This window comes from Rutidosis leptorrhynchoides, chromosome 6 (genome assembly GCF_046630445.1).
Source record: "Rutidosis leptorrhynchoides isolate AG116_Rl617_1_P2 chromosome 6, CSIRO_AGI_Rlap_v1, whole genome shotgun sequence".
Classification (NCBI taxonomy): Eukaryota; Viridiplantae; Streptophyta; class Magnoliopsida; order Asterales; family Asteraceae; genus Rutidosis; species Rutidosis leptorrhynchoides.
In genome coordinates this window covers 147504416-147530826 of record NC_092338.1, presented here as the reverse complement: position 1 = coordinate 147530826, position 26411 = coordinate 147504416, and the positions used below count along the sequence as shown (strand labels likewise).

At 34.1% G+C, this 26411-nt stretch overlaps 1 protein-coding gene across 1 annotated transcript; it reads right to left on the bottom strand.

Moving 5' to 3' along the window:
* Window positions 1-24959: 24959 nt before the first annotated feature.
* LOC139852480 (calvin cycle protein CP12-2, chloroplastic-like) lies at window positions 24960-25476 on the bottom strand. The gene has a single exon (XM_071841776.1). The coding sequence runs from the start codon at window positions 25453-25455 to the stop codon at window positions 25078-25080; it is 378 nt and encodes a 125-aa protein (XP_071697877.1). The 5' UTR covers window positions 25456-25476; the 3' UTR covers window positions 24960-25077.
* Between the last annotated feature and the right edge of the window lie 935 nt (window positions 25477-26411).

Genomic DNA, 26411 nt, shown 5'->3' with positions numbered 1-26411 from the left:
AAACCAAATGTAAAATATTAAAAATAAATACAAGACTTAAATTAAAGCGTAAAGTAAATAACGATAATGAAATTGCGAATAATAAAAGTGCGATAAAATAAACTTGCGATAATTAAAAAGTACGATAATTAAAAGTGCAATTAAATACAATAACAATAAAAATGCGATAATTAGAAGTGCAATTAAAAATAAAATAAAGGAAATTAAATATGAAATAAAAGAATTATGCTTATTTAAACTTCCGTAATCATGATGTTTGACGTGTTGATTTTAGTTTTATGCCCATGGGTTAATTGTCCTTTGTTCTGGATTATTTAATATGTCCGTCTGGTTTTTGTCCATAACAGTCCATCAGTCATAAATATAAAGTGCGAGTGTCCTCGTCAAATTATCCTTATACCCGAAGTTAAATATTCCAACTAATTGGGGACTTAAACTGTAACAAGATTTTAATACTTTATTTAATAATTACACCAGGATGTCGACTGAGTGTAACCCAAGGTTTTAATATTTTGTTATCAATTATACCAAGTGTCCTTGTACATAATTTCACCCCTGTTTTAATTATTCTAGTGGCTATTAATCCATTCCCGTGTCCGGTTAAATGAACGATTATTCGTACATATAAATACCCCGCCCATCGTGTCCGATCGAGTGTATATGGTAATTTATAGGGACGCCCAATTGTAAATCTTTATATTAACATTAACAAACTATCATTTAGTTAAACAAATATAAAGCCCATTAATAGCCCATAGTCTAATTTCCACAAGTGTCGTTTTTTTGTCCAGACCCCAATTATGGTACAAAGCCCAATTACCCAATTTTAGTAATTAGCCCAACATCATGATTATTTCGGATTAAATAAGCATAATAATAACTTAGCTACGAGACATTAAATTAAAAAGGTTGAACATAACTTACAATGATTAAAAATAGCGTAGCGTTACACGGACAGAATTTCGACTTACACCCTTACAACATTTGCTAACATACCCTTATTATTAGGATTTAAAATTAAAATTAAAATTAAAATATAAATTATATATATATATATTTACGTATATATTGAGAGAGAGATGGATATATGTTGATTTTTACGATCAGAATGCGCGAGCTTTATAGGGAGTTTCAGAATTTGGGGCTCCGCGACTCGCGGCCCTTTTTGCCTTCAAACTCTGCAAGTCGCGGAGTTTGTAAATACAGCTCACTCCTTTTGGAGTCTTTCTTGCCGACGGATTTTTATAATTTATATAATATATAAATAATTATAAGAATTATTTAAATATTATATTATATTTATGTGCATAGTTGACTTGTAATTTTTAGTCTGTTGCGTCGAGCGTTGAGAGTTGACTCTGGTCCCGGTTCCGGATTTTCGAACGTCCTTGCGTACAATTTAATATCTTGTACTTTGCGTTTTGAATCTTGTACTCTTGTAATTTCGAGACGTTTCTAATCAATAATTGGAACCTCTTTGATTGTATTTTGTACTTTTGAGCTTTTTGGTCGTTTGCGTCTTCAATTCGTCGAATCTGTCTTTTATCTTCACCTTTTATTATTTAAACGAATATCACTTGTAAATAGAACAATTGCAACTAAAAGCTTGTCTTTCTTGAGGAATAATGCTATGAAATATATGTTCGTTTTTAGCATTATCAGTTCCAATATTACCTCTTGTGTCTACTGATGGATGCAAGGGAGCCGCATAGATTTCCTGAGAAATAAGGCTAGAGTCAGGCTCGTGACTCGAACAAAAACAAGCGCTTCTCGGGAGGCAACCCGTGTGTTTATTTTTCTATAGCTTTAGTAGTAGTTAGATTAGGATAATTAGGTTAATTGAATAAATGAGAAGGTGAAACTTAAAATGGGATTTTCAAAGTTTCTTACTTGCCATGAACGTAATTGCAATATTTCAAAAGTCTTAAAATTAAAGGCAGTCAACACTTTAAGTGTGGGATTAAGCTTTTTAGTCATACACTGATTTGTTGAATTTTCAAAAACCTAATTTTGAAACCCTCAAGTTTTCAAATAACTTTTTCATCAAAACGAAAATTTAGTGAGTCTATGGCCTAAAGCTTAATCACCTGTCTCGATTTAATCTTTTCCATCTTTACAAGTAATAGACAGTTATTGATGCCTGTGATGGAGACTCTTTGAATAATGAAGAAACGACAAGGAAACCATTGATTATTTCATTGCAAGTTATTGATAGAGGTTGTATGGAGGATGAGAACGCCCTAATGAGCTCGAGTACACTTCAAGAAGACCGATTCAAATCCAGAAGAAGATGGTTCCGACTCCGTCTACCTTCAGATCCTCAGCTCACAGCCACACCCAAGGGGAGTAATTCGTTTCTTTCTCTTCGTTTATTTATTTTGCTTCATTATATCCTTAAACTATACCTTATCCTAAGATTATCATTAAGTGTGGGATTCCAACCTAATATTGAGCTTAGATATATTTTCCGACATGTTCAAACTCTAAGTGTGAGATTTTAGTCCCTAAAATCTAAAAATGAACATTAGGGACAATGTTCCTCTAAGTGTGGGATAGCGGTGTAGTACACCGTAATTAGCTAGGGGATGCTCGGAAAATTTCTCAACTTAAAATTTTACTAAGCTTTTCGAGTATACCTACTATTTAGATTCTTTGTCCTCAACGTAAATTTTTCAAAAATTTTGACTAAATGATACTTTCTGAAAAAGTACTTTCAAAAATCAAGCGTGTTTGTTCTAAAATTAAAACAGATGAGGACATAAATCTTCTTAAGGATGAACCGATTATCTAAAAGAGCATTGCATGACTAGGCATTATCGACCCAATATAATTGTTGTGAGGCACCCCAAAAATGGCCCAATAAGCATTCATTTTTAATGCTTCACTATCTTTTCCGTTGAGAGTGCCAATGTTAGCATTTAAAGTTAGAACTTGACCTTGACATACATATCGAGGCCAATGGTTAGTAAGCGCCATACGTGGTGTAGGTGCGATACTCCTTCCCAAAATCATTCTGAATAGAGAAGACAAAAAAACCATCCATTTTAGTTTCCACTCCACGCATTTAAACCGACCAACTCACGTCAAAGAGTTGATGAATCAGAAAATACTCACCCCTAAATTCACTATCAAATATGTTACCCTTTTCACCCTCTTTCCTTTCTTATTTCCAAAATCTAGAATTTCAAAGAGATAGATCGACTAAGTTTACTTCAAACACTTGTCGACGAATTCTGAAATTCCAGACTGTTTTTTATAGGTCAAAAAGACATATTTATAGTGAAATACCTTTCTCTCTGGGCACAAGAATAAATAGACAAAGTTATGAAGATGGGATATGCAAAAAAAAATAAAAATAAAAAAAATAATAAAAATAAATTGATGAGCAAAGTCTCAAAAATAAAGAAGAGAAAAAGTCTTCGAATAACAGCATATATCCCCAAGAAAAAGAAGATTGTGACCCAGGAGGATTGCAGAAAAGAAGCAAAGTCTTCGCTGAAAATCAGCACCCTCTAAAGGAACTCTTCAACAAAAATAGAGTACCATCTTTCCTAGAAAAAAGTATATCCTCATTGAAACCAGAATCTATCGAATCTCTCTAAATTTAAATGATTCGAAATCACCCTTTTCGCCATACCAAAACCTTCGCTTTTCTCCGCAAACCAACCTTTAAACCCGCTCTTCCTCTTGAAAGAATGATTAGGGAGAAGATCAGTGTCGTCCTTATCTAACCGGTGGAGATTTGATTCTTGGTCAAGCCTATGACAATACTTGCAACATGACTGGCTATGAGCGAATTCATTTCATAGATTGATAGGGAACCCCAAACACTTGAGTGACCCATGTAAGGAAGCCAAAGTCATGTAACCTCCCATCATGCTTGCAGAGATAGTTTCTACCCTTTTAGAAGACGACTTGTCTAATCTTTCTCTTATAATAAATAACAAGCCACTTGAATAATAGAACGGAAACCTCAGAAGATCCTTGAACTCAAAATAAAAGAAAGGTTTGCTTGAGGACAAGCAAAGTCTAAGTGTGGGATATTTGATATCGGCCAAAAAGTCACGTTTTTACCCCTGATATTGAGCCCTAAAACCATAAAGTTCCAAATTTTATCGCCAAAATAATCACTTTGTTGGTTAATTTGGTAAATTTAGTCATTACAAAGGCTATGTTTCAAGAATCACTAAAAACGGATAAGAAACGAGGAAAAACGAGCAAAACCGGCTAAGACGAATAACTCGTGTTTAAATAACTTATTTTATAATTTTTGAAAAAGTTTATTTACTTAATCTCCCATTGTAGGATATTCAATTACGAACGCGTGGGCGTAAGAATTGTCAAAAACGGAGCTAAAACGAATATTCTAGAGCGAAAACGGTGAAAGATCCAGCAAACCCCTTGCCAAACGGCCTGCCAGTATGTAAAACGGCTTGCCATACGGCCTTGGAAAATGGGGGTAAAAAATGGGTTGCCTGGCTCGCAAACCCCCTGCCAAACGGCTTGTCAAATGGCCTGCCAAGCGGCAAGCCGTTTTTCAGCCAAAAAATTACAATTTTGCCATCATCTTTGCTTATAAAAGGAGGGCTTCATTTCTCATTTCAACACACACCATTCTTCACTTCTATCTCTAAATATCTCTCTATAGTCGCTCTCTAGTGATCTATAGGAGATTAGTTCTCTCTCTATTTTCTCTCTCTAGATTCTAGAGAGAGAAGTACAGAGATTAGGAAAATAATTATCTTTCTATTGTCGCTCTCTAGTGATCAATAGGAGAATAGTAGTAGTAGAAGCTATCGAGCATTGTAACACTATGGATATTATGAAGAAATACAAGTGCTATTCTGCCGACATTATTCGGTAATATCTATCCTTTTCTTTTATTAATTCATTATAATGTTCTTGTTTGATGTTTGTGATTTATTAATGATTGAAATGCTTCTTGCCATGATGTGTGAGTAATTGCTTGATTGTTTGCCATGATTTAATAATGTTAGTTAGGAAGGATTATTGTTTTGTACTCGCCATCTGTCTATGATATTAAACCTCGTTATTATCGTCCTTCCACCAATAAACGTGATTAAAACCTTTTATGTGTAGTGACCCGAACTTTTCCATGTTTATATATATTAAATGAAATTGTTATTTACATGATTAAGTGTTTCCAACATGTTAAGCAATCAAACTTGTTAAGACTTGATTAATTGAAATAGGTTTCATATAGACAATTGACCACCCAAGTTGACCGGTGATTCACGAACGTTAAAACTTGTAAAAACTATATGATGACATATATATGATTATATATATAGTTAACATGATATTATAATAAGTAAGTATCTCATTAGGTACTTTAACAATGAGTTATATACATAAAATTGAGTTTATTGAATTAAGAAACTCGAAACGATATATATAACGATTATCGTTATAACAACGTCTTACTAAATACATATGAATCATATTAAGATATTGATACAATATGTTTAATCATGATAAATTATAAGTAAACATGACATTAAGTGTATTAACAATGAACTACATATGTAAAAACAAGACTACTAACTTAATGATTTCGAAACGAGACATATATGTAACGATTATCGTTGTAACAACATTAACTGTATATATATCATACTAAGATATATTAATATATCATAATATCATGATAATGTAATAATTTAACATCTCTTTAGATATAATAAACAATGGGTTAACAACATTTAACAAGATCGTTAACCTAAAGGTTTCAAAACAACATTTACAAGTAACGACTAACGATGACTTAACGACTCAGTTAAAATATATATACATGTAGTGTTTTAATATGTATTCTTACACTTTTGAAATACTTCAAGACACTTATCAAAATACTTCTACTTAACAAAAATGCTTACAATTACATCCTCGTTCAGTTTCATCAACAATTCTACTCGTATGCACTCGTATTCGTACTCGTACAATACACAGCTTTTAGATGTATGTACTATTGGTATATACACTCCAATGATCAGCTCTTAGCAGCCCATGTGAGTCACCTAATACATGTGGGAACTATCATTTGGCAACTAGCATGAAATATCTCATAAAATTCCAAAAATATGAGTAATCATTCATGACTTATTTACAAGTAAACAAAATTACACATCCTTTATATCTAATCCATATACCAATGACCAAAAACACCTACAAACACTTTAATTCTTCAATTTTCTTTATCTAATTGATCTCTCTCAAGTTCTATCTTCAAGTTCTAAGTGTTCTTCATAAATTCTATAAGTTCTAGTTTCATAAAATCAAGAATACTTCCAAGTTTGCTAGCTTACTTCCAATCTTGTAAAGTGATCATCTAACCTCAAGAAATCTTTCTTATTTACAGTAAGATATCTTTCTAATACAAGGTAATACTCATATTCAAACTTTTATTCAATTTCTATAACTATAACAATCTTATTTCGAGTGGAAATCTTACTTGAACTTGTTTTCTTGTCATGATTCTGCTTCAAGAACTTTCAAGCCATCCAAGGATTCTTTGAAGCTAGATCTATTTTTCTCATTTCCATTAGGTTTACCTACTAAAATTAAGGTAGTAATGATGTTCATAACATCATTCGATTCATACATATAAAACTATCTTATTCGAAGATTTAAACTTGTAATCACTAGAACATAGTTTAGTTAATTCTAAACTTGTTCGCAAATAAAGTTAATCCTTCTAACTTGAATTTTAAAATCAACTAAACACATGTTCTATATCTATATGATATGCTAACTTAATGATTTAAAACCTGGAAACACGAAAAACACCGTAAAACCGGACATACGCAGTCGTAGTAACACCGCGGGCTGTTTTGGGTTTGATAATTAAAAACTATGATAAACTTTGATTTAAAAGTTGTTCTTCTGGAAAAATGATTTTTCTTATGAACATGAAACTATATCCAAAAATCATGGTTAAATTCAAAGTGGAAGTATGTTTTTCAAAATGGTCATCAAGACGTCGTTCTTTCGACTAAAATGACTACCTCTTACAAAAATGACTTGTAACTTATATTTCAGACTATAAACCTATACTTTTTCTGTTTTGATTCATAAAATATAGTTCAATATGAAACCATAGCAATTTGATTCACTCAAAACGGATTTAAAACGAAGAAGTTATGGGTAAAACAAGATTGGATATTTTTTGATTGTTGTAGCTACGGGAAATAATGTAACAATTTTATACAAATCATATCCTAGCTAACTTATATTGTATTATACATGTATTCTAATATATTATGTAATCTTGGGATACCATAGACACGAATACAATGTTTTGACATATCATATGGACCCATCAATATCTATATATATATATATATATATATATATATATATATATATATATATATATATATATATATATATATATATATATATATTTCGGAACAACCATAGACACTCTATATGCAGTAATGTTGGAGTTAGCTATACAGGGTTGAGGTTGATTCCAAAATATTATATACTTTGAGTTGTGAGCTAGCCTGAGGCTTGTATACTCGAGGTCGTGGATTGATTCGAGATATTATATATTGCTTTATTTCTATACATCTAACTGTGGACAACTAGTTGTAGGTTACTAATGAGGACAGCTGACTTAATAAACTTAAAACAGTAAAACGTATTAAAAATGTTGTAAATATATTTTGAACATTCTTTGATATATATGTACATATTTGTTATAGGTTCGTGAATCTACCAGTGGCCAAGTCTTACTTCCTAATGAAGTAAATCTATAAAAGTGAGTTATAGTCCCACTTTTAAAATCTAATATTTTTGGGATGAAAATGTTGTAAATATATTTTGAACATACTTTGATATATATGTACATATTTGTTATAGGTTCGTGAATCGACCAGTGGCCAAGTCTTACTTCCCAACGAAGTAAATCTATGAAAGTGAGTTATAGTCACACTTTTAAAATCTAATATTTTTGGGATGAGAATACATGCAGCTTTTTAAATGTTTTACAAAATAGACACAAGTACATGAAACTACTTTTTATGGTTGAACGATCGAAGCCAAATATGCCCCTTTTTACTTGGTAACCTAAGAATTAGTAAACCAGTCTACTAATTGACGCGAATCCTAAAGATAGATCTAATGGGCTCAACAAACTCCATCCGTTATAGCGGATGATTTAGTACTTCGAGTTTTTATATCATGTCCGATGGATGTCCTGGAATGATGGGGATATTCTTATATGCATCTTGTTAATGTCGGTTACCAGGTGTTCACCATATGAATGATTTTTATCTCTATGTATGGGATGTATATTGAAATATGAAATCTTGTGGTCTATTATTATGATTTGATAATATATAGGTTAAACCTATAACTCACCAACATTTTCGTTGACATTTTAAGCATGTTTATTCTCAGGTGATTATTAAGAGCTTCCGCTGTTGCATACTAAAATAAGGACAAGATTTGGAGTCCATGCTTGTATGATATTATGTAAAAACTGCATTCAAGAAACATATTTTTGATGTAATATATTCTTATTGTAAACCATTATGTAATGGTCGTGTGTAAACGGTATATTTTAGATTATCATTATTTGATAATCTACGTAATGCTTTTTAAACCTTTATCGATAAAATAAAGGTTATTGTTGTTTTAAAAATGAATGCAGTCTTTGAAAAACGTCTCATATAGAGGTCAAAACTGTAGTGACTCGAACTTTTCCATGTTTATATATATTAATTGAGATTGATATTTACATGATTAAATGTTTCCAACATGTTAAGCAATCAAACTTGTTAAGACTTGATTAATTGAAATATGTTTCATATAGACAATTGACCACCCAAGTTGACCGGTGATTCACGAACGTTAAAACTTTTAAAAACTATATGATGACATATATATGGATATATATATAGTTAACATGATATTATGATAAGTAAACATATCATTAAGTATATTAACAATGAACTACATATGTAAAAACAAGACTACTAACTTAATGATTTTTAAACGAGACATATATGTAACGATTATCGTTGTTAAGACATTTAATGTATATATATCATATTAAGAGATATTCATACATGATAATATCATGATAATATAATAATTTAAAATCTCATTTGATATTATAAACATTGGGTTAACAATATTTAACAAGATCGTTAACCTAAAGGTTTCAAAACAACACTTACATGTAACGACTAACGATGACTTAACGACTCAGTTAAAATGTATATACATGTATTGTTTTAATATGTATTTATACACTTTTGAAAGACTTCAATACACTTATCAAAATACTTCTACTTAACAAAAATGCTTACAATTACATCCTCGTTCAGTTTCATCAACAATTCTACTCGTATGCACCCGTATTCGTACTCGTACAATACACAGCTTTTAGACGTATGTACTATTGATATATACACTCCAATGATCAGCTCTTAGCAGCCCATGTGAGTCACCTAATACATGTGGGAACCATCATTTGACAACTAGCATGAAATATCTCCTAAAATTACAAAAATATGAGTAATCATTCATGACTTATTTACATGAAAACAAAATTACATATCCTTTATATCTAATCCATACACCAACGACCAAAAACACCTACAAACACTTTCATTCTTCAATTTTCTTCATCTAATTGATCTCTCTCAAGTTCTAAGTGTTCTTCATAAATTCTACAAGTTCTAGTTACATAAAATCAAGAATACTTTCAAGTTTGCTAGCTCACTTCCAATTTTGTAAGGTGATCATCCAACCTCAAGAAATCTTTGTTTCTTACAGTAGGTTATCATTCTAATACAAGGTAATAATCATATTCAAACTTTGGTTCAATTTCTATAACTATAACAATCTTATTTCAAGTGATGATCTTACTTGAACTTGTTTTCGTGTCATGATTCTGCTTCAAGAACTTCGAGCCATCCAAGGATCCGTTGAAGCTAGATCCATTTTTCTCTTTTACAGTAGGTTTATCCAAGGAACTTAAGGTAGTAATGATGTTCATAACATCATTCGATTCATACATATAAAGCTATCTTATTCGAAGGTTTAAACTTGTAATCACTAGAACATAGTTTAGTTAATTCTAAACTTGTTCGCAAACAAAAGTTAATCCTTCTAAATTGACTTTTAAAATCAACTAAACACATGTTCTATATCTATATGATATGCTAACTTAATGATTTAAAACCTGGAAACACGAAAAACACTGTAAAACTGAATTTACGCCGTCGTAGTAACACCGCGGGCTGTTTTGGGTTAGTTAATTAAAAACTATGATAAACTTTGATTTAAAAGTTGTTCTTCTGGGAAAATGATTTTTCTTATGAACATGAAACTATATCCAAAAATCATGGTTAAACTCAAAGTGTAAGTATGTTTTCTAAAATGGTCATCTAGACGTCGTTCTTTTGACTGAAATGACTACCTTTACAAAAATGACTTGTAACTTATATTTCCGACTATAAACCTATACTTTTTCTGTTTAGATTCATAAAATAGAGTTCAATATGAAACCATAGCAATTTGATTCACTCAAAACGGATTTAAAATGAAGAAGTTATGGGCAAAACAAGATTGGATAATTTTTCTCATTTTAGCTACGTGAAAATTGGTAACAAATCTATTCCAACCATAACTTAATCAACTTGTATTGTATATTATGTAATCTTGAGATACCATAGACACGTATACAATGTTTCGTCCTATCATGTCGACACATCTATATATATTTCGAAACAACCATAGACACTCTATATGTGAATGTTGGAGTTAGCTATACAGGGTTGAGGTTGATTCCAAAATATATATAGTTTGAGTTGTGATCAATACTGAGATATGTATACACTGGGTCGTGGATTGATTCAAGATAATATATATCGATTTATTTCTGTACATCTAATTGTGGACAACTAGTTGTAGGTTACTAACGAGGACAGCTGACTTAATAAACTTAAAACATCAAAATGTATTAAAAGTGTTGTAAATATATTTTGAACATACTTTGATATATATGTACATATTTGTTATAGGTTCGTGAATCGACCAGTGGCCAAGTCTTTCTTTCCGAAGAAGTAAAAATCTGTGAAAGTGAGTTATAGTCCCACTTTTAAAATCTAATATTTTTGGGATGAGAATACATGCAGGTTTTATAAATGATTTACAAAATAGACACAAGTACGTGAAACTACATTCTATGGTTGAATTATCTAAATCGAATATGCCCCTTTTTATTAAGTCTGGTAATCTAAGAATTAGGGAACAGACACCCTAATTGACGCGAATCCTAAAGATAGATCTATTGGGCCTAACAAACCCCATCCAAAGTACCGGATGCTTTAGTACTTCGAAATTTATATCATATCCGAAGGGTGTCTCGGAATAATGGGGATATTCTTATATATGCATCTTGTTAATGTCGGTTACCAGGTGTTCACCATATGAATGATTTTTATCTCTATGTATGGGATGTGTATTGAAATATGAAATCTTGTGGTCTATTGTTACGATTTGATATATATAGGTTAAACCTATAACTCACCAACATTTTTGTTGACGTTTAAAGCATGTTTATTCTCAGGTGAATACTAAGAGCTTCCGCTGTTGCATACTAAAATAAGGACAAGATTTGGAGTCCATGTTTGTATGATATTGTGTAAAAACTGCATTCAAGAAACTGATTTTGATGTAACATATTTGTATTGTAAACCATTATGTAATGGTCGTATGTAAACAGGATATTTTAGATTATCATTATTTGATAATCTACGTAAAGCTTTTTAAACCTTTATTTATGAAATAAAGGTTATGGTTTGTTTTAAAAATGAATGCAGTCTTTGAAAAACGTCTCATATAGAGGTCAAAACCTCGCAACGAATTCAATTAATATGGAACGTTTTTAATCAATAAGAACGGGACATTTCAGTTGGTATCCGAGCGTTGGTCTTAGAGAATCAGAAAATTTGCATTAGTGTGTCTTATCGAGTTTTTTAGGATGCATTAGTGAGTCTGGACTTCGACCGTGTTTTCTTTAAAAATGATTGCTTAACATTTTTGTTGGAAACTATATATTATTAACATGTATATATTATGTGATATATTAATCTCTTAACATGTTTGATATTGTGTGATAGATGTCTACCTCTAGCACAAATCCCATTGACTCACCTAATAATAACAAAGAGTCGAATATATATTGGACTGATTCACAAGTTCCCGAAGAGGAACCGGAAGAAGAATCAGAACCGGAAGAGGAGGAACCGGAGGAGGAAATAGAACCGGTGGGGGAAATAATAAAACGGTTAAGTAAAAGAAAATCCTCAACCAACCGACCAAGGTTAATTATGGTCAATGGTGTTTCCGCCAAGGAAGAAAAATATTGGGAGGATTACCAATTCTCAGATGAATTGGATTCCGACGAGAATTCCGATGATGTTATAGAAATTACCCCAACTGAATTTAAAAAAGCAAAATAAAATAATAAGGGAAAGGGCATAAAAATAGAGAAATCTAATTCCAACCCCGATGAACTTTATATGTATCGTCAACCCCCGAAATCCTTAAGTTGTAACAATGACCCGGGAACCTCTAAACCACCAGGTTTTTCTAAACCGTTGTGGAAAATGACAGCTAGTATTAGGGGAACATCATATATCCCTAGAAACTTGGCAAAACGAACCAAAACCGAAGAAGAAGAAACGAGCGAGTCGGAATAAGATAGTTGTATTCGTGTGGTGTAATATATGTAATATAGTGTGCTTATGCTTTATGATATATGTAAAAATTGCTTGTATTAATAAGTATTTTTTTTATGAATCTAACTCTTGTCTATTTTACAGTATAAAAAAACAAAATGGATAGACAACCCAATATTTTAAGAGACCTACCCGGAGACATGATTGATGAAATCTTGTCTAGAGTCGGTCAGAATTCCTCGGCATAACTATTTAAGGCGAGATCAGTTTGTAAGACATTCGAAGAACGTTCCAAGAATGCCTTGGTTTATAAGAGACTTTCGTTTGAAAGATGGGGGATATCACATTGGGAAACCCATAAGTTACGATGTGTTTACTTTGACGCATATATTGCGGGGAACCCAAATGCTATTTTACGCAACGGGTTAAGAAATTATTTTGACTCAGTATATCCGAATATAGGACTTCGTGATTTAGAAAAAGCGGCTAACATGCAACATAAAGAAGCATGTTATGCTTACGGGTTAGTAATGTTCGCTTCTCACCAAAGTGAGAACAAGAACATCGGGCTACAACTATTAAACAAAACGTTCCCACAAGTGACGGAGTCGGTAATTGGGGTAAGAAATGAGGTTTTTAGGTTATTACGAGACTGTTGGTCATTACGTAACCCTCGTCCCTTTGACGACGTTACAACACGCTGTCTTATCAACGGCCATAACGGTTATGTTCCACAAGACCAAGGATGGGAAGTAGTCCTAGTAAAACCAGAATGCATGACTTGTTTCTGGACGTATGAATTACGTGTCTTTATTGCCTTTGCTGAACAACTTGTGTACTAGCTAGAATTATCTTCACAACAATCTTGTATCAAAGTTATTGTGTGCTATATTTCATGCTTTATGTAAAATAAGCGGTATTGTAAGTTTGTAAAATATTGTATAAAAGTTTGAACGCGAAATATTATTATAATCAGTTTTTCATATAGAATTGTAGTAGTTGAATTGTATATTAACTACTAAGTATGAACTTAACGGATAGGTACTACCCGAATTTAAACTTATAAAACGCTAATATGAAGAAAAAGCTTTTATAAATGAGTTCATATTATGCTACGAAATACTATTAACTACTCTTAATATTCTGTATGATTAACTTGTTCCATTTGACTATTTTGAAGGAAATGGCACCGACTACTCGACACACCGTGAATATGAATGAAGAGGAATTCTGTACTTTTCTAGCTTCAAACATAGTCGCAGTACAGGCTGCGCTACATACCAACAATAACCTTGGATCTAGCAGTACAGAAAATCGTGTAGGATGCACCTACAAAGAATTCACTGCCTGCAAACCTTTGGAATTTGATGGAACCGAAGGACCGATCGGATTGAAACGGTGGACCGAGAAGGTCGAATCGGTGTTTGCCATAAGTAAGTGTACTGAAGAGGACAAAGTGAAGTACGCTACGCATACCTTCACAGGTTCTACGTTAACATGGTGGAATACCTATCTAGAGCAAGTGGGACAAGATGATGCGTACGCACTACCGTGGTCAGCATTCAAGCACTTGATGAACGAGAAGTACCGTCCCAGAACTGAGGTTAATAAGCTCAAGACAGAACTTAGAGGGTTACGAACCCAAGGATTTGATATTACCACGTACGAAAGACGATTCACAGAATTATGCCTATTGTGTCCGGGAGCGTTCGAAGATGAGGAAGAGAAGATCGACGCGTTTGTGAAAGGATTACCGGAAAGAATCCAAGAAGATATAAGTTCACACGAGCCCGCCTCCATGCAACAGGCATGTAGAATGGCTCACAAACTAGTAAACCAGATTGTGGAAAGAATTAAAGAACAGACGGCTGAAGAGGCCAATGTGAAGCAAGTCAAAAGAAAGTGGGAGGAAAACGGTGATAAGAATCACCAATACAACAACAAAAGCAATTACAATAATAATCGCAACAATTATCCCAACAATCGCAACATCAATCGCAACTACAACAAACGGCCCAACAACAACAACAACAACAACAACAGCAGCAACTACAACAATCGTCCCAACAACAATAACAATCGCAGCAACAACAACAATCAGAAGCAGCTATGCCAAAGGTGTGAAAAGTATCACTCGGGGTTCTGCACCAAATTTTGCAACAAGTGTAAAAGAAATGGTCATAGCGCGGCGAAGTGTGAGGTCTACGGACCAGGGGTTAATAAAACGAAAGGAACAAATGGTGTCGTAACGAGTAATGGCGGAGCAAGTAGTGTCGGAGCAACTTATGCCAATGTAGTTTGTTATAAATGTGGAAAACCGGGCCACATTATTAGAAATTGCCCGAACCAGGAGAACACAAATGGACAAGGCCGCGGAAGAGTTTTCAATATTAATGCGGCAGAGGCACAGGAAGACCCGGAGCTTGTTACGGGTACGTTTCTTATTGACAATAAATCTGCTTACGTTTTATTTGATTCGGGTGCGGATAGAAGCTATATGAGTAGAGATTTTTGTGCTAAATTAAGTTGTCCATTGACGCCTTTGGATAGTAAATTTTTACTCGAATTAGTAAACGGTAAATTAATTTCAGCAGATAATATATGCCAGAATCGAGAAATTAAACTGGGTAGCGAAATATTTAAGATTGATTTGATACCAGTAGAGTTAGGGAGTTTTGATGTAATAGTTGGCATGGACTGGCTGAAGAAGGTGAAAGCAGAGATCGTATGTTATAAAAATGCAATTCGCATTGTACGAGAAGAAGGAGAACCGTTAATGGTGTACGGAGAAAAGGGCAACATGAAGCTACATCTTATTAGTAATTTGAAGGCACAAAAACTAATAAGAAAAGGTTGCTATGCTGTTCTAGCACACGTCGAGAAAGTACAAACTGAAGAAAAGAGCATCAATGATGTTCCCGTCGCAAAAGAATTTCCCGATGTATTTTCGAAAGAATTACCGGGATTACCCCCACATCGATCCGTTGAATTTCAAATAGATCTTGTACCAGGAGCTGCACCAATAGCTCGTGCTCCTTATAGACTCGCACCCAGCGAGATGAAAGAACTGCAAAGCCAACTGCAAGAACTATTAAAACGTGGTTTCATTCGACCAAGCACATCACCATGGGGAGCTCCTGTTTTGTTTGTCAAGAAGAAAGATGGTACATTCAGGTTGTGTATCGACTACCGAGAGTTGAACAAACTTACCATCAAGAACCGCTACCCACTACCGAGAATCGACGACTTATTTGATCAACTACAAGGCTCGTCTGTTTATTCAAAGATTGACTTACGTTCCGGGTATCATCAAATGCGGGTGAAAGAAGATGATATTCCAAAGACTGCTTTCAGAACACGTTACGGTCATTACGAGTTTATGGTCATGCCGTTTGGTTTAACTAATGCACCAGCTGTGTTCATGGACCTTATGAACCGAGTGTGTGGACCATACCTTGACAAGTTTGTCATTGTTTTCATTGATGACATACTTATTTACTCAAAGAATGACCAAGAACACGGTGAACATTTGAGAAAGGTGTTAGAAGTATTGAGGAAGGAAGAATTGTACGCTAAATTTTCAAAGTGTGCATTTTGATTGGAAGAAGTTCAATTCCTCAGTCACGTAGTGAACAAAAAAGGTATTAAGGTGGATCCGGCAAAGATAGAAACTGTTGAAAAGTGGGAAACCCCGAAAACTCCGAAACACATATGCCAGTTTTTAGGACTAGCTGGTTACTACAGAAGGTTCATCCAAGACTTTTCCAGAATAGCAAAACCCTTGACTGCATTAACGCATAAAGGGAAGAAATTTGAATGGAATGATGAACAAGAGAAAGCGTTTCAGTTATTGAAGAAAAAGCTAACTACGGCACCTATATTGTCATTGCCTGAAGGGAATGATGATTTTGTGATTTATTGTGACGCATCAAAGAAAGGTCTCGATTGTGTATTAATGCAACGAACGAAGGTGATTGCTTATGCGTCTAGACAATTGAAGATTCACGAACAAAATTATACGACGCATGATTTGGAATTAGGCGCGGTTGTTTTTGCATTAAAGACTTGGAGGCACTACTTATATGGGGTCAAAAGTATTATATATACCGACCACAAAAGTCTTCAACACATATTTAATCAGAAACAACTGAATATGAGGCAGCGTAGGTGGATTGAATTGTTGAATGATTACGACTTTGAGATTCGTTACCACCCGGGGAAGGCAAATGTGGTAGCCGATGCCTTGAGCAGGAAGGATAGAGAACCCATTCGAGTAAAATCTATGAATATAATGATTCATAATAACCTTACTACTCAAATAAAGGAGGCGCAACAAGGAGTTTTAAAAGAGGAAAATTTAAAGGATGAAATACCCAAAGGATCGGAGAAGCATCTTAATATTCGGGAAGACGGAACCCGGTATAGGGCTGAAAGGATTTGGGTACCAAAATTTGGAGATATGAGAGAAATGGTACTTAGAGAAGTTCATAAAACCAGATACTCAATACATCCTGGAACGGGGAAGATGTACAAGGATCTCAAGAAACATTTTTGGTGGCCGGGTATGAAAGCCGATGTTGCTAAATACGTAGGAGAATGTTTGACGTGTTCTAAGGTCAAAGCTGAGCATCAGAAACCATCAGGTCTACTTCAACAACCCGAAATCCCGGAATGGAAATGGGAAAACATTAACATGGATTTCATCACTAAATTGCCAAGGACTGCAAGTGGTTTTGATACTATTTGGGTAATAGTTGATCGTCTCACCAAATCAGCACACTTCCTGCCAATAAGAGAAGATGACAAGATGGAGAAGTTAGCACGACTGTATTTGAAGGAAGTCATCTCCAGACATGGAATACCAATCTCTATTATCTCTGATAGGGATGGCAGATTTATTTCAAGATTCTGGCAGACATTACAGCAAGCATTAGGAACTCGTCTAGACATGAGTACTGCCTATCATCCACAAACTGATGGGCAGAGCGAAAGGACGATACAAACGCTTGAAGACATGCTACGAGCATGTGTTATTGATTTCGGAAACAGTTGGGATCGGCATCTACCGTTAGCAGAATTTTTCTACAACAACAGCTACCATTCAAGCATTGAGATGGTGCCGTTTGAAGCACTTTATGGTAGAAAGTGCAGGTCTCCGATTTGTTGGAGTGAAGTGGGGGATAGACAGATTACGGGTCCAGAGATAATACAAGAAACTACCGAGAAGATCATCCAAATTCAACAACGGTTGAAAACCGCCCAAAGTCGACAAAAGAGCTACGCTGACATTAAAAGAAAAGATATAGAATTTGAAATTGGAGAGATGGTCATGCTTAAAGTTGCACCTTGGAAAGGCGTTGTTCGATTTGGTAAACGAGGTAAATTAAATCCAAGGTATATTGGACCATTCAAGATTATTGATCGTGTCGGACCAGTAGCTTACCGACTTGAGTTACCTCAATAACTCGCGGCTGTACATAACATTTTCCACGTCTCGAATTTGAAGAAATGTTTTGCTAAAGAAGATCTCACTATTCCGTTAGATGAAATCCAAATCAACAAAAAACTTCAATTCATCGAAGAACCCGTCAAAATAATGGATCGTGAGGTTAAAAGACTTAAGCAAAACAAGATACCAATTGTTAAGGTTCGATGGAATGCTCGTAGAGGACCCGAGTTCACCTGGGAGCGTGAAGATCAATGAAGAAGAAATACCCGCATCTATTTCCAGAAGATTCGTCAACACCTTCAACAGCTTAAAATTTCGGGACGAAATTTATTTAACGGGTAGGTACTGTAGTGACCCGAACTTTTCCATGTTTATATATATTAATTGAGATTGATATGTACATGATTAAATGTTTCCAACATTTTAAGCAATCAAACTTGTTAAGACTTGATTAATTGAAATATGTTTCATATAGACAATTGACCACCCAAGTTGACCGGTGATTCACAAACGTTAAAACTTGTAAAAACTATATGATGACATATATATGGATATATATATATATAGTTAACATGATATTATGATAAGTAAACACATCATTAAGTATATTAACAATGAACTACATATGTAAAAACAAGACTACTAACTTAATGATTTTTAAACGAGACATATATGTAACGATTATCGTTGTAAAGACATTTAATGTATATATATCATATTAAGAGATATTCATACATGATAATATAATAATTTAAAATCTCATTTGATATTATAAACATTGGGTTAACAACATTTAACAAGATTGTTAACCTAAAGGTTTCAAAACAACACTTACATGTAACGACTAACGATGACTTAACGACTCAGTTAAAATGTATATACATGTAGTGTTTTAATATGTATTTATACACTTTTTAAAGACTTCAATACACTTATCAAAATACTTCTACTTAACAAAAATTCTTACAATTACATCCTCGTTCAGTTTCATCAACAATTCTACTCGTATGCACCCGTATTCGTACTCGTACAATACACAGCTTTTAGATGTATGTACTATTGATATATACACTCCAATGATCAGCTCTTAGCAGCCCATGTGAGTCACCTAACACATATGGGAACCATCATTTGGCAACTATCATGAAATATCTCATAAAATTACAAAAATATGAGTAATCATTCATGACTTATTTACATGAAAACAAAATTACATATCCTTTATATCTAATCCATACACCAACGACCAAAAACACCTACAAACACTTTCATTCTTCAATTTTCTTCATCTAATTGATCTCTCTCAAGTTCTATCTTCAAGTTCTAAGTGTTCTTCATAAATTCTACAAGTTCTAGTTACATAAAATCAAGAATACTTTCAAGTTTGCTAGCTCACTTCCAATCTTGTAAGGTGATCATCCAACCTCAAGAAATATTTGTTTCTTACAGTAGGTTATCATTCTAATACAAGGTAATAATCATATTCAAACTTTGGTTCAATTTTTATAACTATAAAAATCTTATTTCAAGTGATGATCTTACTTTAACTTGTTTTCGTGTCATGATTCTGCTTCAAGAACTTCGAGCCATCCAAGGATCCGTTGAAGCTAGATCCATTTTTCTCTTTTCCAGTAGGTTTATCCAAGGAACTTAAGGTAGTAATGATGTTCATAACATCATTCGATTCATACATATAAAGCTATCTTATTCGAAGGTTTAAACTTGTAATCACTAGAACATAGTTTAGTTAATTCTAAACTTGTTCGCAAACAAAAGTTAATCCTTCTAACTTGAATTTTAAAATCAACTAAACACATGTTTTATATCTATATGATATGCTAACTTAATGATTTAAAACCTGGAAACACGAAAAACACTGTAAAACCGAATTTACGCCGTCGTAGTAACACCGCGGGCTGTTTTGGGTTAGTTAATTAAAAACTATGATAAACTTTGATTTAAAAGTTGTTCTTCTGGGAAAATGATTTTTCTTATGAACATGAAACTATATCCAAAAATCATGGTTAAACTCAAAGTGTAAGTATGTTTTCTAAAATGGTCATCTAGACGTCGTTCTTTCGACTGAAATGACTACCTTTACAAAAATAACTTGTAACTTATATTTCTGACTATAAACCTATACTTTTTCTGTTTAGATTCATAAAATAGAGTTCAATATGAAACCATAGCAATTTGATTCACTCAAAACGGATTTAAAATGAAGAAGTTATGGGTAAAACAAGATTGGATAATTTTTCTCATTTTAGCTACGTGAAAATTGGTAACAAATCTATTCCAACCATAACTTAATCAACTTGTATTGTATATTATGTAATCTTGAGATACCATATACACGTATACAATGTTTTGACCTATCATGTCGACACATCTATATATATTTCGGAACAACCATAGACACTCTATATGTGAATGTTGGAGTTAGCTATACAGGGTTGAGGTTGATTCCAAAATATATATAGTTTGAGTTTTGATCAATACTGAGATATGTATACACTGGGTCGTGGATTGATTCAAGATAATATATATCGATTTATTTCTGTACATCTAACTGTGGACAACTAGTTGTAGGTTACTAACGAGGACAGCTGACTTAATAAACTTAAAACATCAAAATGTATTAAAAGTGTTGTAAATATATTTTGAACATACTTTGATATCTATGTACATATTTGTTATAGGTTCGTGAATCGACCAGTGGCCAAGTCTTACTTCCCGACGAAGTAAAAATCTGTGAAAGTGAGTTATAGTCCCACTTTTAAAATCTAATATTTTTGGGATGAGAATACATGCAGGTTTTATAAATGATTTACAAAATAGACACAAGTACGTGAAACTACATTCTATGGTTGAATTATCGAAATCGAATATGCCGCTTTTTATTAAGTCTGGTAATCTAAGAATTAGGGAACAGACACCCTAATTGACGCGAATTCTAAAGATAGATCTATTGGGCCTAACAAACCCCATCCAAAGTACCGGATGCTTTAGTACTTCGAAATTTATATCATATTCGAAGGGTGTCCCGGAATGATGGGGATATTCTTATATATGCATCTTGTTAATGTCGGTTACCAGGTGTTCACCATATGAATGATTTTTATCTCTATGTATGGGATGTGTATTGAAATATGAAATCTTGTGGTCTATTGTTACGATTTGATATATATAGGTTAAACCTATAACTCACCAACATTTTTGTTGACGTTTAAAGCATGTTTATTCTCAGGTGAATACTAAGAGCTTCCGCTATTGCATACTAAAATAAGGACAAGATTTGGAGTCCATGTTTGTATGATATTGTGTAAAAACTGCATTCAAGAAACTGATTTTGATGTAACATATTTGTATTGTAAACCATTATGTAATGGTCGTGTGTAAACATGATATTTTAGATTATCATTATTTGATAATCTACGTAAAGCTTTTTAAACCTTTATTTATGAAATAAAGGTTATGGTTTGTTTTAAAAATGAATGCAGTCTTTGAAAAACGTCTCATATAGAGGTCAAAACCTCGCAACGAAATCAATTAATATGGAACGTTTTTAATCAATAAGAACAGGACATTTCATTATGAAGTCGACTATTACAAAGGTAATTAATTATCTGTGTTTATACATTGGTCAAGGTATGAACCCATCGGAAATACTATAAAGTACATGGGGAATTATCATATGACCAGATCAAGACATTGGTCAAGAGTATAAGACTCATGTCGATATACTATAGGACCACTTGGGCATGGTCAAGGTTAGAAGCTATGGAACCACTATAAGTCTAGTACATGGTGGATAACTAAGGGATTTATTGGGTAGATTTAAGTAAGGGCTGGCTTATATCATAAATGGAAATTTAAGGCACTACAATACAAGCTAAGCTTATAAATCTTTAAGGATGACTGAGAACCATCAGAGGTTCTAAATTGTCTGCAACCCCTTAGATTTTACCAAACCATTGACAAAAAGGAATTCGAAACACAACCATAACCACCCATTTGGGTAATACACTAAGGTGTTAAGAAAGGTTGGATATTATATGGCTATGCTACTTTATTCGTGCGCCCAAGGTATGCACTGCATCCAAGATGGGTCGCTTATATCTTTAAACCTGATAAAGCGTCGGGAGTTGAGCATAGTCCATCCGATCAAAATCTTCAAAGCCTAGTTTCTGGTGACATGCTAATCGGGAAACAGCTTAGTAGGGAATCTAGTGTTCACATCAAGGTATATCTATCCAAGGAGTGTCTCATAATCATCCCGACACTACGTTATCCTAAATCATGGTGAACCACGTCTTCTCTGTCCTTAGCTGTTGCATGCTAGCTAGCTTATTTTAATTATATTGCTTTAATATTTTAAATACAATTATAAATCAAATCAACCCAACTATTGCCTTTACACAATTTGATATTCCGGATAAAGTGGTGTCTAGAATAAACCGGTTGGACTTGGTTGTTGGATTTTTCGAACAGTCGCCAATTTATTGGGACCAAAAGGATCCTGCCTCTCCACACAAGGTGTACCTGGCCACTAGTCTTGGATACTAAATTGTGTACAAACCCATCTTAATTACTAAATTATCTAGATAAGCTCCGTTTCAAATTCGGCCGCTCAAGGAACGACCCTAGGTCATATTTGCCCTTGCTAACCCATAGGAAGGAATAATAGATTTAGGCCCAGCATATATAAATTAAACAATCAACTTCTTCTGTTGATATCCTGAATTAGCGTTTTGCGACCTAACGACACCGTATAAATAAACCGTCCGATTCGGGCATATCATTTAGCGTGTCTTTTTGCGGCGATATTTGGTCGTCGCCAAAAAGTTCGTCGTCCGTTTTCTTTTTTCTTGTAGTGATAGCTACGTGTCTAAAAGCTTAACGCCAACAAGCTTTGTGCAATGATATACAACACATTACTCTTTTTCATGACACTTGTGTGCAAGTATCAATAATTACGACACAATCATGGCACATACATGTGTAATGGGGACATATAATAGTCTTATTAGTTTTCTTGTTCATTTTCATCTCTAATTGTCTAGCTGATCATCCTTTCCAATAAATTGCGATCACGTAGTTTAACTATATACATTTTCGGTAAACGATAAGCTCTTAACCGCCTCTGTGAAATCTCCACCTCGAATATGGTTAGCCACATAGTTCGGAGGGTTAAACGCTGATTGATTATTAACTTATGTATTGTAGTGATGTAATTCTTTACTTGATTACTTAGGAATCAAAACATGTGAATAAACTCATAGATCCATACGTAACTTATGTAGTGAGTTTTTTTATTTAATCGACAACAATCAATTGATAAAGAACACTATGCTGTAGCTCATGTGGTAGTGATCTGACTCTCTTAGTAAGAGGTCAGGAGTTCAACTCCCGTGGAGTGCACAATTGCACACAAGGTTGTCCTTTTACCCTTTAATTCCACTCAATGGTGTCTTTCACATCCCGTTGCGGGGGCAGTGAGGGAGGGGGTTTACCGCCCATGCCCTGGATTGGGTCGGGTTTCATTCTAAGCAGTAGTAGGGGCGGGTTATGCAAATGCAGGTAGATGAACGTGTGAGTGATTAAGTTCCCTGGATGATCCCGTACGGATATTAAAAAAAACAAAAATTGATAAAGTAATTCACTAATAGTCAAGTATTGAGCGAACCTTAATCTATTATATTATATTATATTATATTATATTATATCATATCATCATATCATATCATATCATATCATATCATATCCATATACTAAAAGTCGTGGCGGAATCCGTCGTTACAGTTATATCGGATTGTCGTTTTGAGTTTGCGTTCACACTATAACTGGTCCCTCAACTTTGGCTTAACTTACACAACGCCCCCTCGATTTTACACTTTCTCAAGAGTAAAAAGCGTAAATATATAACTTTATTAAAATAAAAGAACCTAATTCCACCCGAATTTTTAACGGGTCCTATCTTCTCGCTCGGTGCGAGTTAAATTTTTCCGAGACCACCGTTCAACTTGAAAAAAATCTGACGAATACAACGGGACTAACTACGCGCGAAACGGACATCGTTAAAAAACCACTAAATATTTCGGGCTGTATTTCATATCGCTCGGAGCGAGTTAAATTTTTCCGAAATCATCGTTTAACTCGAAAAAATCTAACGAACACAACGGGACTAACTACGCGCGAAACGGAAATCGTTAAAAAAAACACTAAATATTTCGGGTCATATTTCATACATATACATACACGTACAACAAACAACTCAACCTATTAGATATATTAAATACCAAACAATATATATCCAAATTCGACCGCGCGTTGAATACAACCGCAGCAATGCGTGGTCGAATTTTTTTCTAGTTGCAACCAATTTAAACCACGTCAATTTACTTGTCTAGTAATCTATACTACTATATATCTGCCTCTAAGATTAACCTAAAATTGTTCTTAATCAATTCAAAGTTTAATACGGAGTAATACATGACACCACATAGAGATAACGTTACATATATCATAATCTTATAACTTTTCTACAACAGTTGCCCCCTATGTACGTACGGTTCACGCATAAACTTCAACAATACGTACACGTACATCTTTTTTGTCCTTCGTTTTTCATCTTTTAGACATACACATACATCTAATCCAACAGAATATGTACAAAAACAATACTAAAAGGCACGACTGAATCCAATATAACATGTGTTTCTAAGTATATATGATTTTAGTATATGATTTTGAATAATTATAACAAGCTTTAATCATACATAACAAGTCTAGATCATCAACTGTTATAATTCAATATCCATATCCATCCACCCATATAATTAAACAAACCTTCAACTAAACAATATTACATCCATTTCACACCAAATGACGACATATATAATCTACCGATCAATTATCATATGTTCGGCACTCATCGGTCTCAGGGTTATCCTTACAATAAGTCTCCAACGGGTCGGTTTCTTTAGCCCGGTCTCTAGCGTGACTCGAAGCCGCACTCAACTCTTCCACCTCATCCCATGATGCCACACATTCGCCACTAGCCGGATCATCGGCACATGTCTCCTTTGCTTGTTCGATACTTTCAGCTATCTTTTCGGACAACCCTTCGGGTGCTGACCTCACTGGCCTCATGTACATCCTGCCTGATGACGTCATGGTGTTGGGCATCTTGATCCATGAGGAGTTTAGACCAACTTTGGGTGAGTTTGATGATGGGTTGGCTAAGACTCTTGGAATTGAGAGGTTGATACTTGATATTGTTGCCATTTTTTTGTTGTGATGGTGGTGCGATGAGTTATGGAAAGATATATAATTGGAAAATGTAATGATTTTGGAACGCTTGTTTCTTATCATTTATTAGCCAATCACGAGGATCCACGTCTACTAGACATTAAGAGATATTTTTTTTTTTCTTTTATTAAGAAAGTAATATCCTTACTTGTGAAAAGGAAGGTTGCATTGTTTTTCGAATTTTCTCGTGGCATGGAAATTAAGAATTTTTTTTTAATAAATCAAATCAAGTTAATTAACGTCACAAAAAACTTTGCTAAGACCCGCTAGAGTGGTGACACATCAACTTGAAGTTGTTTGCTAAAACTTTGAAGTGAAAATAGTAGCGGAGTAGATTAGTGTTCATGTTCAATATTCAAGAGTATATGTGGATCAATAAGAAAAAAGAATTGAAAAACTTAAACGAGTAGTTAGCCGTTTACTTTGTCGTTGAATGCTCAACACTGTATCGTCTTTCTTCTCGGCTTGTCCTCAAGTTCGCTAGCCTTCCGGGGAAAAAAATTATGAAAATGGGTTTTTTCCCAACTTCCCTTTTCCTTTGTTATCTTTTTTTCCTTTCTCTCTCATTTATATTTACATTTAGTTGTGTATTGGGTCTCCGGTGTAGTTTCGTATTTTATCCCGTGCATAGGTTCGAGTTGTTTAGGAGCTCCTTGGAGTTTCCGCCTTGTAATTGTATTCGCTGTGTGTTTAATAATAAAAGGTTGATATTTCAAAAAAAGAAAAACTTAAAAAGCAGCCCGGGACCTTGTAAACTTTACGTCCGATTCAGGACTTCGAACCCATAACGTCAAGGAACGTCGGCACAGAGTGGCTGAACGCCGAACTTTCGATATTTCGGAACAGAAACTTTGGAAAAATGAGCCACTCATGTTGCTCTAATTATGCAAGTAAAATGATTTACTTAAAATACGTGTTCATCGTCGCTCCTA

What these genes read in the sequence shown, in the direction of transcription:
- LOC139852480 (XM_071841776.1), bottom strand. Translation starts at nt 25,455, where the DNA reads ATGGCAACAATATCAAGTATCAACCTCTCAATTCCAAGAGTCTTAGCC.